The sequence below is a fragment of the Artemia sp. Qi Xiang Cuo genome, chromosome 16 (assembly GCF_049724085.1).
Source record: "Artemia sp. Qi Xiang Cuo chromosome 16, ASM4972408v1, whole genome shotgun sequence".
Classification (NCBI taxonomy): domain Eukaryota; kingdom Metazoa; phylum Arthropoda; class Branchiopoda; order Anostraca; family Artemiidae; genus Artemia; species Artemia sp. Qi Xiang Cuo.
Genome location: NC_142809.1, coordinates 30,817,076 through 30,831,772, shown reverse-complemented (window position 1 = coordinate 30,831,772; position 14,697 = coordinate 30,817,076). Strand labels below are relative to the sequence as shown.

Below are 14,697 nucleotides of genomic sequence, written 5' to 3'. Positions count from 1 at the left end.
TGAGTTTTGGGTATAATATGATAAGATGGAAGGCAATCTAACAACAAATCATTTCACACTGATGAGTTATTTATATCCGTATTGAAGTCACCAATGATCATATAATCTATAGAAATAGAAAGAATTTTTTCCACTAAAAACTTCAACGTGTTACAAGCTTTAGCATATCTAGCCATCGATCTGGAAGAACGGTCATCATAAGGCAAATAAGAATTAATGAAAACTATAGTGCCCATACGAACAGCAAAAAAAAACTCATCCGAGTAAAAAATCACCGGTGAAACCAAATTAGGATTGCGCTTAAAAACACAAGCTAGCCCACCGGATGGGCGGCCTCTTGTGGTTCTGGCAGTAGCCTAGTAACAAACACATCATGATGAAGGCTCCGACGCAAAACGTTAATGCTAAAGTCTGTAAGAAGATGCTCCTGTAAACAGACCAAATCAAAATCATTGTAGAGCTCATCAATAACGAAGTCCTTATCCTTTGAACCGTTAATATTAAACGATATGATTGAAAACTCCAAAGTCATTGCAAAAGTGTGAGCGCGACATTAGTTCCTTGGATACAGGGCAGGACAGGCTATAAGAAGCATGAATATTACCACAGTTAGCACACTCGGGAGCAGTACTACAAGGAATATCCTTAGTAGAAAGATGGGGCCCAGCACATCTGGCACATTTCGGGACATTGCTGGTGCAAGCACTTTGAAAGTGATCGTATGATCGGCACTTGAAGCAGCATTTAGGTATTTCCTTAAAATCGTGAATTCGAAAAAATTCATATCCAACTTTAAACCCTTCTTTGTAATAATCGGACTGATTGAAAGAATCTTCAAAGTGAAGCTTGACAGGCATAGTCTGGTCCAATCGATTTGCACTTTTTATACCTTGCAGTCTAATAATAACTGGAAGGTCGACATCAACTGGGAAACCTCTGAGAATCGCAAAAAAGTGCTTGGACTGTACTTTAACTGTTGCTCCAGAAATAAAGTTCTGAACTGATGTACAAAAATCTTAAGTTGCAGAATATACAAGTTCAGGCGTTTCGTCAGAGCTTTTCATGGCTATCCATATCCGTAAAGCTATACACCTTATGAAAATTCAAGACCAGAATGAACAAATTCTTCTTCACAAAACAGTGAAGAAGAGTAAACCAACTTTTTCCCTCTTTCTTTCTCTCTTTTTTTCAATCAGTGATTTTTTTTTCATTTCCTTTGTTTCCATGTTCTTTGCATCATTCAATGCAGGTAAATCTTGTTTTTCACCTGCTATATCACTAGTCACTTGGGATTTTCCCTGCAAGTGATGCAAATGTTCCTTTTTTCTTATTTTTTAACAGATATATTTGTATCTGTATGTACCTTTTATGTCAAAATGATGCTTTCTAAGTTACTGTAGTAGTTACTGAGGGATATAAATAGCTATAGAGTGAAAATTATAACAAATTAATTTATTAACAATATTAATATAGTTTCACATTTATTATTAGTAAGTTAAAGATGATATTTGGTAAACAGTTTTTGCTGCTTTCTAACGCACTAAAACAAACTCCTACCCATTCCTATCGAACTTAATAATATCGAGTTTTTTTTTACAGCTGTTAATTTATGGCAAAACTTAAATCATTTTGGTTATTTGTTTTAGTGAAACTTTTAAGTCCATCCTGGCAAATCCTCCTCCAACCCTAGAGGGTTTAAACTATGACGTTTTTCTAATTCTGGACTAAAAGAAATGGAAAACGAGTAATAATTCCTCTACAAAACATTTCCCACACTAGGATTTAAACCTTTCCTCTGCAAATGTTGGCAGGAAAATTACCAAAAAAGGGAGCTACCTCCTCTCTCAGCCCATCACTATCTGGCTCATTATAACAATGCTTGGCAAATGAATGACTCATTTAGTAGTACATTCAAAAATGTCCAGTCACCTGAGAAAGGAAGTCTCTAAAAAAAACCTTGTAACTAGCAATAATGGATTTTCTTACAATTTGTGAAATTACGAACAAGCCAAGAGCAACACTAAAACTTAAAACAGATATAAATTATCCTGAGTATTAGTGAGAACATGTTCTCCCTTAACTCGCTTTCCTCCCTGCTCTTTACTGTAAAGTTTAACTTTTGCTTTCTGAAAATATTTTAAATGACAATATTGTTGTTGCATTTTCAATAATAAATAAAAAAAAGCGATGAGTTTTTATGTGATTCGAATGATTATCAAAAGTTAGAAAGATACAGAAAACTTAAATTCAACAAGTTCTAGACATGACATACAAAAAAGCAGGTCCATACCTAGGGGGAATATCTAGACTCAGTTCCCTCCAAAATAAACAACACTTATGACTACATTACAAGATTCTACTAATTTCAACATTGTCTGCTTTTTCTCTTTTTGTTGTGTGCTGTTGATTCAAGAAATGTATCCCATAATCTCATAGTTTTTATGTTTCCATCATAAGATGGAATACTTTTTATAACTTGCCTGTTCTTTTGTTTTTGATATTCCCGCCTTCCCTTCCGCCAAAACTGCGTGCAATATGCGCTTACAAAACAGAAATTGACATACAAAAATCAAACAGAAAACGCAACATACCTTAACAAGCCGATCAAATGCCTTTCCAATGTCAGACGAGAACTTCTTTGCTAAACATAAATATCCTTCCGAGCGCGTAGGATCACTATTAAAGCCAATAATTGGCTTATCATTCTTTGTAATCCTTACAGCTCCAAGCAGAAATGTCCCATCCCCACCTATGGTAATAACAGCATCAGCATCATTAATATCCTGCTCTTTATAATTAAATCTGTCAACCACTTTTGCCTCAATTTTATGTCTCTCAAGCTCATACAACACTTGTTCTTCGTGTTTTTTATGTATATTATGATGATACAATAAGGTGTTGTAATCAGAGCCTCTTCGTGTCAGTAATTCTTTCAATTCTGGCTCACTTAATTCAGGGGCCTTGGCTTTCTCAAATTCATAACGAGTTAATTTTGTAAGCACAACCACATTTTTTGGTTTAAATCCTGTATAATGTCTTGAATAGTGATGACTATTACAGCATTCAAATCCTATTTTATTGTAATTCAATAAGTGTTTCTTTACTGTATTGTTCATTAGTCTGTAAGCACACGTAGATCCCATCTTCAGCACTTTTTCTAAACTTAAAAGACCTTAGTCCATTTCTTGCAATGTCTTGGATTCCTGAAACCATAGAAAATATTTATATAGAAAAAAAGTTTTAACCCTTTAAAAATACATTAGGTGGTCATACCAGGATAAAATAGGAAGGCAATTTTTCGCTAAAATTGGACTGAAGTACCCCTCCCCCTTTCCTGGAAAATTAAAAGATTGGCCATGTCATAATTACAATTTTTATTTGATATTGTATAAATAGTGTACTTTTATTCATTCTTTCCATATTAAAAATCATTAGGAAATGTACTGAGCCTTATATGCAGGAACCGCTCTTCTTTCAGGGATTTCAAATAGAATACACCAATGAAACCAACAGCGTGCAGCTGGGTATTGCCTTTTCATACATGTTAATTTTAAGAAACTTTTACTAAAAACGAATTTTTTCACAGGAAAGTAAGGAGCTACAATAAACCAAAAAGAAGCAGAAATAAAATCAAGCAATTTTCGAGTGTTTAACTACCATACATAACCATCAATGAATAAATAAGCCCGAAAAACAGATATTGTTCTAAATAGCTAAGTCAAACATGAAATAAGTACAAACTAAGAAGAGCAGGGCAGACCCCCCGCCCCCCCGATCTTCTAAATGTCAGAACATAATTTACACTTTAATGCACAAAAATTCTTATTTCGAGCCCTGTGTTTGTATTTCTTTTAAAAAAAAATAATAATAAAATATTTGAAAAAATCATCTCCATAACCAAGATTACTGAGAAAAAGAAATCAATGCAGATTGATAGTTTGACATATATTCATTCCTTAAAGTCTCAATAGTTTTGCATTTATTAAAGTTAAACAAAATGAAAAAACATTTAAAATATATATTGTTTTCATTAAAGGGCAAGTTATGTTCTGGTCTTTAGAAGGTACAAGGGGGTGTCAGCCCTACTGCTCTTAGTTTCTGCTCGTTTTGAGTTTGACTTGGTTATTTATTGTAGTTTTTATTTGTTTTTAGTTTCGTTTATTTATTAATGGTGGGTAGTTTTACGCTTGAAAAATTATTTGACTTTGTTTCTGCTCATCTTTGGTTTAATGTATCTCTTCAATTTTTTTCGAAAAACTTCTTTTGTGAAATGTTTTTCAAATAAATTTCTGTTCATTTTTTATTAGCATAGTCTATTTCATTGGTTAAGAAAAACATATCTTGACTCTTCAGTTTTTCAAACAGTTTGTGGTAACGAACTGTAAGTAAGGAGCAACTTGGCTCAATAGTAACCGAAACTCTAAAAAAAAACGGAATTTTAATATTAATAGATGCATCAAAAGACTCAACTTATTATGCTGATTCCAAATATATAAGATTCATCGAGTTTAGTGTTACCCATTAAAAGTTACCAGCCTGAGATATTTTGCTAGATTTTTGAAACACTTCCTAAAAATGAAGGAATCTTAATATAAATCACACTTATCAGATTCAGCGTACCAGAAAACCATACTGTAGAAGTTTCAAGCTCCTATCTGCATAAATGTGAAATTATGCTATTTTTGCTCGAAAATATTATCACAGATGTGTTTTTTTTTTCAGGGGTAATTGTATCGAAATAATGGTCCTAGAAGATTGGGAGAGAGCGCAATCAAACGGAAATTAAAAGTTGTAGTTCCCTTTTAAAGTGACCAAAAAGATTGGAGGGCAATTGGGCCTCCTCCCCTTTTTTTCAAAATTATCTGATCTATATTTTAATATAGCCATTTTGTTTTGTATAGTTGAAAGATCATATAATTACGTCTTTAGGTGTAAAATGACCCCCACAGTCTGTGAGGAGAGGCCTGTAAGATATGAAATTCACCCATTGTTTTTGTGTATTTATATTATATATTATATTATGTTATATATGTATTTATATTCATATATTATGTATATATGTACTTATTATTGGGAATTATACAGACATTTTTTTTGCCGGGGGGGGGGGGGGGGTGTGCTTGAGATGGATTTCTATAGGGAGAATCCTCCTTGGGGAGGGAAATTTCTGGGGTGAATATTCAAGGGGAAATGTTACACTGGGGGGATTTGACCAAATTACAATACGATATTCTTTTTAATTGTTTTACATTCTCTTTGCCAAATTTTTAATGAGGAGATGTTCCAAGGGAATTATCCAGGGGCTTTTTTCCGCGTCTTTGATTTTCGGGAAATAATGTCCATGGAAGGGGGCATTTCTGGAAACCGATTAGAGAAGTCTTATCTAAATGAAAGAATGCTAAGGAGAATTTTTCAGGCTGAATCGTCTGCAAGCAATTTTACAAGGGAGGGGGGGGTCTTCAGCGAGGATGGAACGACCTGGGGAGAATTTGACGGACAGGGGGGGTGCACTTTATGTTAGATGAAATGTCCACGAAGGAGTTTTCCGTGAGGGGTAGGGGTGTATTTTAAAGAGGGCAAGCCAGATTTACCGGCATTGTTTGAAAAACGAACAAAATTGTTTCATGTATGAAGGGTTACCCCCCCCCCCTCAATAACTTGCTCTTTACGCTAAAGTTTGACTCTTAGTCCAAATTTTTTAAGAGCGTCTACCGACACACGGAGGTCGTTTAATTAGAATAGAAAGTTTTTTTTTCAAAGTGCTAACAGCTTTAGCGTAAAGAGCAAGGTACTGAGGAGGGGGCAACTCTTCATATATGGAATAAATCTGCCAAAATTAATACGCAATTTTTTTTCATGTACGGTGAGCCAAATACGACCCTGCATTAGTTAAAAAAAATTATAAAATTAGATTTTAAAAAAACTATTTTTTTTCAACTGAAAGTAAGGAGTGACATTAAAATTTAAAACGACCAGAAATTATTCCGTATATGAAAGGGACTGTCCCCTCCTCAACGCCTCGATGTTTACGCTAAAGTTTTATTGTTTTAAAAAGTATAGTTGTGACAAAGAACAGAAGTTTAGCGTAAAGAGTGATGCATTGAGGAGAGGACAGCCCCTCATATACGGAATAATTTCTGTTCATTTTAAGTTTTAATGTCGCTCCTTACTTTCAGTAAAAAAAAAACTCGTTTTTTTTGTTTATTTGATCTCTATAAGCATCCAGATTTTAACTTACTATTAATACAATGGACAAAATTTTGAAACAATTTTTAATAGTAATTGTACTATAATACTATGGATTGATGGGCCAGGGGAGAAATATTCAAATATATGGGTTGAAAATCTGCTGTTCTATGGGGCTGATGGAATTCTAACCCCCAGTATATTACAACTTTGAGTGTAGACAAATATTAAGCAGCTATCCCCAGGCCAGGATCTACCAATAGGCCCACTAGGCCCAGGCCTAGGGGCTCACTATACCAGGGGGCGCAATAAATTATCACTGAGAGTTATTTTTTTATTAACAAACATTGGACTGATGTGATTATTGTCAAAGTGCCTGGTGTACTCCGCCCCCGCGCAAATTACGCCTCAGAAATCACGAAGCATGCAAGTGAGCTACTGAGTTTTTATCCTGACGATCTTGAGCCTATGATTGTAGATGAATGCTTACATTTGAAACCCTTCTTGGGACAAAATGATGACAAAGGAAAAACAGCATGATTCTAACTGACGTTAGCAAAGTTTTGCGTCATTTTGATGCAGCTGAAATCTATCCAAACATTGACACTGGCTTAAGAATGGCTCTTAAAGTGCCTGCCACAAACTGCACAACAGACAGATCCTTCTTCCCCTTCGTCAGGTAAAAAAGGACGTAAGATCTTCAATCAGTCACTACAGATTGACATCATTATCCCTGCTCACTATTGAGGGAAGGCTGACTCTAGAGATGCCGTGTAATGATATGAAGGACACCTTCGCACGACAAAAAGCAAGGAGGAAGGCTTTATGAATTGACTTTGAAGATAAAATAGTCCTACTTACAAAATAATGTATAATGCATACATGAATTTATGTGTTGTTATCTACCAATGGATTAAACTTATTTCCAATGCCCTGCTGGTTTATTTAATTTACTCAATACCCTGCCACGCAGAAATAATTGATTCTCAAATTATTATCATAAGTGATGTTATTTTGTAATAAAATAAAATTGTCATCATAAAGATTATTTTCTTTAGTGGAATTGACTCTCCCTCCTATGGTATGAATACGGAGCGGCAAAAACACTTGGGTCTAGAGGCGTCAAAGCTTTAAATCTGGCCAAGGCTATCTCCCTTCATATGCCCTGAAAGTTTTAACATATTTCCCTTAACCGTTCCCAAGATAATGCAGATACATCTTTTCGACAAACTTGGATAAACATAGTACCTTTTGATTTAGTTCAATTTTTCGCTCGACATACCCTTATAATCGTAACCTAATATCCTTAGATGCTCCAGATATGTCCTAGGGACAAAACTGGATGCAACTTTTAGTTCAACTTCCTCAAAAAGATACTCTGAAAGTCCACCGTAATACTCCAGGTTTCTTCTGGGATATTTCAGAGACACCCTTTTGACAATCTGCATACACATACTTCAATTTGATTTAGTTCTACATCCCCCTCAAAGTTCCTGAAAGTTGCAAATTAATACCCTATCCCATTCCTAAGGTATTGCATCCGGGCCATTTTGACAACCTGAATGCACTTACACTCTTTTGATTTAGATTGATAGTAGCAAGAAGTAGCAGTAGTAGTAATTGTAAAAGTAGTAGTAGTAGAGAATAGTATAGTAAAAGAAGTAGTGGCAGTAGAAGCATCAGTCACAAGTAGCTACAGTTGCAGCCGTAAGTAGCCACAGATGCAACTGGTTGTTGCAGACAAAGTCATATGAAGTCCCAATCACAGGTCCAAGTTGTCACAGTCAGAGTCACAAGCAGTTGGAGTCACAGTCGAAAGTGGTTGGAGTAACAGTGGTAAGTAGTCACAAACGCAAGCATTCATATCGTAAATAGTCACAGTAGCAGCAATAGTAGTAGCAAGTAGTAGTAGTAGTAGCCCTAAAAGGCTCAATTTAATACCCTCAGTCGTTCCTGATATGCCCTTTTGACAACCTGCATGCATGTAGTCGCATTTTGATTCTGTTCAAAATACAGCCACATATCCCCTGATAGTTTCTGCTTAATCTCCTTAGTCCTTCCAGATATCACAGATATGCAGTTTTAACATCAAATTTAATTAAAAAACCCCGCCAACATGCCCTGGAAGCTTCAGCTTAATACCTTTATCCCTTCCTAAGATATTGCAATTATACCCTTATGTCAAACTTGGATGCACTGAGTGTCTTTTGATTTGGTTCATTTGGAACATTTCTGGTTACATGCCCAGAAAGTTCTTACATAGCGCACCTAGCAACTACTGAAATATTACATATAGGCCTATGCCTTTTGACAATCAGGATAAACACAGTACCTCTTGATTTAGTTTTACACCTCCTTAACTTTCACTGAAAAAGAAACCCTATTTGTTCCAAAAATACTGTAACTATGCTATTTTGACAATCTGGATGCACTATAACCCTTTTGATTCAGTTTAATAGTAGTAGCAGAAGTAGTAATAGCAGTAGCCTTGAAAGTTTCAATATTATACCCTCAGCTGCTCTTGAGATATTGCTGATATGTCTTATTGACAACCAGCATGCACATAGTAGCTTTTGATTTAGTTTTAAAGCAACATAAGCTTTCCATGAAACTTTCTAATTTTTAACCTATTCCAGTCTTAAGATAATGCACCTATGCCATTTTGAAAGCCCAGATGCACTTAAACTACTTTGATTTACTTCAATAGTAGCAACAGTGGTAGTAGAATTAGTAGCAAAGATGGTAGCAATATTAGTATTCTGGAAAGTTCTAGCTTAATACTATATGGTGTTGCTGGTATGATGTCACTACACCCTTTTGATAACCCACATATACATAGTATTTTAATTCAGTCCAAAATCCCCCTCAAAACTTCACTTAATACCCTAAGCATTTCCTAAGATTTTGTTGATGTGCCCTTTTGACTACCTGCATGGACATTGTGTGCTTTAATTTACCTTAAATTACCTTAAATCGCACTTGCTAGCAATATGGACGAGTCCAGTGTATGCCAGTTAGTGATGATAGGACTGAGGGAAATCAGCTTCATTCCATTGCGTGAGCCATAGTTTGGTCTCCCATTCCTTATCAAGATTCGCTTTGAAACTATCAATGGATGGTGAACTCACTGTCGTTTTGCTCAGATCGTTTCAAAGACTTATGATGCAGTTGGAGAAGAAATGGTTCCTCTTACTTCTATTAGCATGCTTCAAAAAAAGCTTTGCTGAATGAACCCCTGGTTCTTGATGATTGGGCAGGCTGGAATAAGTCTTTGTCATCAGCCTGGAGCAGTTTATAAGTCATTATCATATCACCTCTTTGCCGACGGTATGTTAGAGTTGGTAGCTTGAGGCACTGCAGTCAGCATGCGTACTCTTTGTCTTTGAGCCCCTTTACGCATTTAGACGCCCGTCTTTGGACAGACTCGAGGGCCATCTGGCCTGTTTTATTAATTGGTGTGGCAACACACATTCCAAATCTCTTTCAGAGGTATTCTCAGAAAGTGGTTGTCTCATACCAGCATTTGCTGACATAGAGTATTGCTAGTGTGGGTTGTTTCTTCTAAAATGGAGAACCTTGCACTTATCTACATTAAACTCAAGCCTCTGTATATTGACCCATTCCCCAAAGCTGTCAACATCTGACTGTATTGAGGTCACACCTTGCTGAGTTCCTACAGGACCGATGAGCTTTGAGTCATCAGCATACAGGCTAAGTTTACCTGTAATGGTTCTTGGAGCGTCATTAATGAATACATTGAAGAGTGTAGGTCAATTTAGTTTATCCATCCTTAAAATACCCTGAAAGAAATTACTTAATATCCTTGGAATTAGCAATAGTAGTGGTCATAGCACTAAATTAATAGTAGAAGCACTGGGAGCAGTAGTAGTAGTAACAGCAGTAGTAGCAGTAATAGTATTTGCATTGTGCCTATTTGTTCTAGTTCAATGTCCCCTCCTCATGCCCAGATAATTTCAACTTAATGCTTTAAACCATTTCTTAAATATTGCTAATACACCTTTTTGATAACCTGCATGCACATAGTGTGTTTTGGTTTAGTCCAAAATCTCCTTAAAATATCCCAGAAAAAAACTATCTAAATACCTCTAGCTTTAGCAATGGCAGTAGCAGTACTACAACTAGCAGTAGTATGCACATAGTGCATTTTTTATTAGTTCAACATTCCCCTCAACCTAAAAGTTTCAACCTAATACTCTAAGCCATCCCCTTTGACAGCCTGCATGCCCATAATTTGCTTCAATTTAAGTCAACATCTCCCTTGACATTTCCTGAAAATTTCTCCTTAAGACCCTGACCCTTAGAAGTAGCATTAGTAGTAGCAGTAGTACTAGTATGCATATATTACGTTTTGGCTGACATGACATCCTCCTAAACATGCACTAAAATTTTTAAACACTAAGCTGTTCCTTGGATATAGATGTTACACCCTATTGATAATCTGCACTGGCACAGTGTATTTTGATTTAATTCAACATCTCACTCAACATTCCCTGAAAGTTTTACATTAATACCTTTAGCTTAATTAATAGTAGTAGTAGTAGTCCTAGTAATAGTAGCAGTGCACACAATGCAATTTGGTCTATTCAACAACCCCCTTAATATGAAATGAAAATTTCAACTTAATACCCTGGGCCTTTCCTTTGATATTACTCATAGACCCTTTTAAGAAACAGCATGCACATACTGTGTTTTGATTCAGTTCAACATCCCCTTCAAGTTTTACCTTAACATCATTAGCCTCTGTAAAAGTAGTAATTGCAGCAGTGGTAACAGTAGCAATAGTGATAACATGCACATAGTGCCTTTTGGTTAGTTCAATATGCCATGAAAGTTTCAACTTAATGCTCTAAGCCATTCCAAAGATATTGATTATATGTCCTTTTGACAACCAGCCCAAACACAGTGTGTTTTGATTCAGTTTAAACTCCCCCTAAACATTCACTGAAAGTTTTACCTTAATACCCTTAGCCTTAGTAGTAGCAGTAATTATAACAGCAGCAGTAGTAGTAATAGTAATTACATTCTAAGACAACACTGGGTTATACATGATGTACAACAAAGAAGAAAAAATAATAAATGAATAATAGGAAATTATGCTGAGCTAGCCACTGTTCTTTTGAGAAACAACATCCAAATGGGCCATTGGATGAAAAACCAGAACAACCCAAATGTCCCCAGCTATCTGTTAATTAGTAGCCAAAATCAACTAATTGCAATTCTTAGGACAGAGCAGGTTCGAAAAATTGTAGCAGGAGTTAATGAAGCTGACTACTTTGGCATCTTTGCAGACAAAACATCTACTGTCAGCCATGAAGAGCATTTTGCTGTAAGTGTACAATACACTGATATAGAGGGAGCTGTCAAAGAGTGTTTACTCACCATTGTAGATTCTGAGTAAAAAAAAAAAGAAGTCAATCTTGCAGAGGAAATTCTACCAGTATTATAGAAGGCTTGTACCAATGAAGACAAACTGGCATTTCAATGCTATGATTTTGCAAATTACATGAGTGGGTGCTTGAGGGAACACACTCACATTTTGAAGAAGTTAGGAAAAAATGTTTGATACCTCAGATGCCTAGCCCACAGAGGGAACATTATCATGAAAACTGATGGGAATCAATCTCCTTGATGTGCAATATGATTAGTGTCTTAAAACAAATCTATAACTTTTTCACCAGGGGTCCAAGCACTTCAATTTGTTTAGCAGGAGTGTAGAAGATGTTGAAGGCAAGGTTTATCTTAAGGGATCTTTGGAAACAATTTGGTATTCCAGATCAGAGTAACTCAAGGCTCTATGGAGCATTCTTCCAACAGTTATAGCACTGGTGAGTGAAATAGCAAATCAGATACTCTTGATGCAACCAAATTGAAGTCTGACAGGCTTCTCAGTGCCCTTACTCGTTTTGAGTTGACTTGCAAACTACAAGCTATGGAGCTGGATATCATTAGCATGTGTTGAATAGTGATTGCCACTTTAACTGTCATCAAAGAGTGTATGAGCAATGATAGCAAACTCACTGGTCAAATTACAGCATCTATCAGTATGGCCAGACAATTGATTTTGGGAGAAGATGGATCTGGTGAAAATAGCATGTCAGATCTAGAGTTCCACTTGTGGCTAGAGGGTGAGCATAGACTATATAATTGTCAGCAGTAGTCTCTGATGGACAATTGAAGTGTTACCAATGGCCCTTTTGACATTTTATATAATGGAGTTCAAGATAATTTTAGCAGTTATTGGTGATAAGTTAGCACTTGCATATAAAGAGACTAAAGAGCTGGTTCTACCTGTATTTGACTGTCTGGCAAACATTAATCCTTCATAGTGCCACTCTTTCTGTGCTATGATTTTCATAACAGAAATACATCTTCAAGCATGTCAATTGGAAATGGAACTTTTGCAGAGATTTGCAAGAGTGCTTGAAGCATAATTGAGTTGTTCTGTGTAGTAAAAAAAAGGAACAGATGAGGGTTGAGGGTTGTTTTTACTTAACAGAGCATCCACTTTTGCAAAAAATATTTCAGTGACATCAGCCAAAGGCAAATGAATATTTAGCAATATGATAATTGTCAAGAACAGATTAAGGTCAACTATGGGAATTGATTGTCTTGACCATGTCATGCTCAAGATGTCAGAAAAAGACCTGCTGTAAAAAAAAAATAGACCTTAGTCTATTTGTAGAAAAGTTGGACAGCTACACAGAGTTGAAGTTTGGCTTATTTCCTTTGTCTTTATTTTGCTTTTATATCTGAGATTTTTCTCTACAATATATAACAATTTTCCACTGCTAATAATGTCATTTTAACACATAAAAACATGAAGTAAAAACTGGCAGTTGTTGTTGGCACCTACGGTACCCAAAGTTTTCAGCACATTTTGGAGCCCCCCCCCCCCCCTAGAGGTAAAAGGCTAGTGACACTCCTGCTGATATGGTAGGATCACAGTGTCCTCAGATAGTGCCTAATCTTGGACAAATATTTTGATTAAAATGTATCTTTTACAAATATGGACAGAAGGTTCCTAATCTTGGATATTATTGAAATGGTTTCAAATAGTTGGGACTGACTGATGGTTGGGAATGGGTTAGTAAGGATCAGCTAACTAGAATCTAGGAAAACTTTTTTTTAATATTTAAAGTTAAGTTTACATTAAAAGTTATTTAAAAAGCCTAAAATTTTTGCTTTCAAGACACTGGCCACACATTGAATGTATTCATAGAGCCTGTTTATGATTTTGATACTTTGCTCTAATTTTAAGATCTCACCTGCAAGACTGGGCAGTATTTTCAAAGTTTATGTTCAAGCTTAAGGTGTGTGTCTATGATTAGGTTCCACTGTTGGTTGCCAGTACATATAATGTTGTAAAACAGGTTAAAACATTCAAGCTGTTCACATGCTTATTAAGAAAACTTAAAAAAAAACATGGAGAAACAATAAACTTTTTAGGCATATAATAGATATTTTATGTGACTGTGTAACAACTGGGTATCTCGCCTTACCCTTTGGCTTCTAACACAAAAATGCTGGGGAGTGGGGGTAAAACATATTGTAAAAATACAGGGGAGAACAATTTTGCAGTTTTTGCAATGAAAAAACTAAAAAAGGCATGTTCAAAAGGAAATATCAAAAAAGAGATATATTTCAGATTAGGCCTATAGGAGAGAATTTACACCTTCCAAGTTGATACTAGGCTACTGCCTATACCATAATGAAATAAAACAAAAATAGAAGCAAAAACACCCCATAATTTATCACAAGATTACTTTACCAGCCTTGGCTAGATCTGATGAGAGAATGGTAAAACTTTAGTTTAGGGGCTTCTTACTAGGCCTATCTTTCAAAGTACCTGAGTTAGATGGATAAAACTTTCAGGAATAACTCCTGGGCCTAAAACATCTCCTGGGAAGATATTGGCAAGCAACTATGTCTACCTTTTTCTTATTTCTAAAGCTTGGAAGATTGTATATTTAATAATTCTATATCTATATAAGTTCTAACTAAAAATGGTAAACCTTAATCTTGAGTTTCTGATTTCTTTTTCATTGGGTTTTGGTTTGAAAAGGTAATTCCTGTTATTTCATTAGAACTTTAAGCCATATTGAAGTTTTCTCCTAAAATTAAGAAATAGATATACAGATCTTTAAAACCTTATAGATTGAAATTGAGCAAAGGTATGAGTCTAAAAAAGCTTATTTTGGGCCTCATTTGAGCAGAAGATGTACTTAGCAAATTTACACCTTTATAGGCTAACACAAATATTGTAAAAGGTCAGTGCCCTTTGAAGGAAGGAGTGGATTTAAATACTTCAAAATACCTTTAGAGGAGACCTTTAATGCTCTGAGTGTATTTATGAGTTTTATTTGTCATTAGTTTTCAGTTAGGTCCACTCAAAAAGGGAGCACTATAAAATTCTGAAAAAAACTTTAAAAAATCCTAGAATGTTTGATTATATCATTTCGAAAAACATTTTGGTAAATTTTCAGCAGTTCA

The 14,697-nt window shown here is 35.5% G+C and overlaps 1 protein-coding gene across 1 annotated transcript in view; it reads right to left on the bottom strand.

Moving 5' to 3' along the window:
• The window catches only part of Nadk2 (NAD kinase 2, mitochondrial), a 51,167-nt gene that overhangs the window by 35,263 nt on the left and 1,207 nt on the right, over positions 1 to 14,697 (bottom strand). The window contains exon 2 of the mRNA XM_089102073.1: positions 2,592 to 3,203. Within this exon, the coding sequence (XP_088958199.1) occupies positions 2,592 to 3,143 (552 nt within the window). The 5' untranslated portion in view covers positions 3,144 to 3,203. The remainder of the gene's footprint in view (positions 1 to 2,591; positions 3,204 to 14,697) is intronic.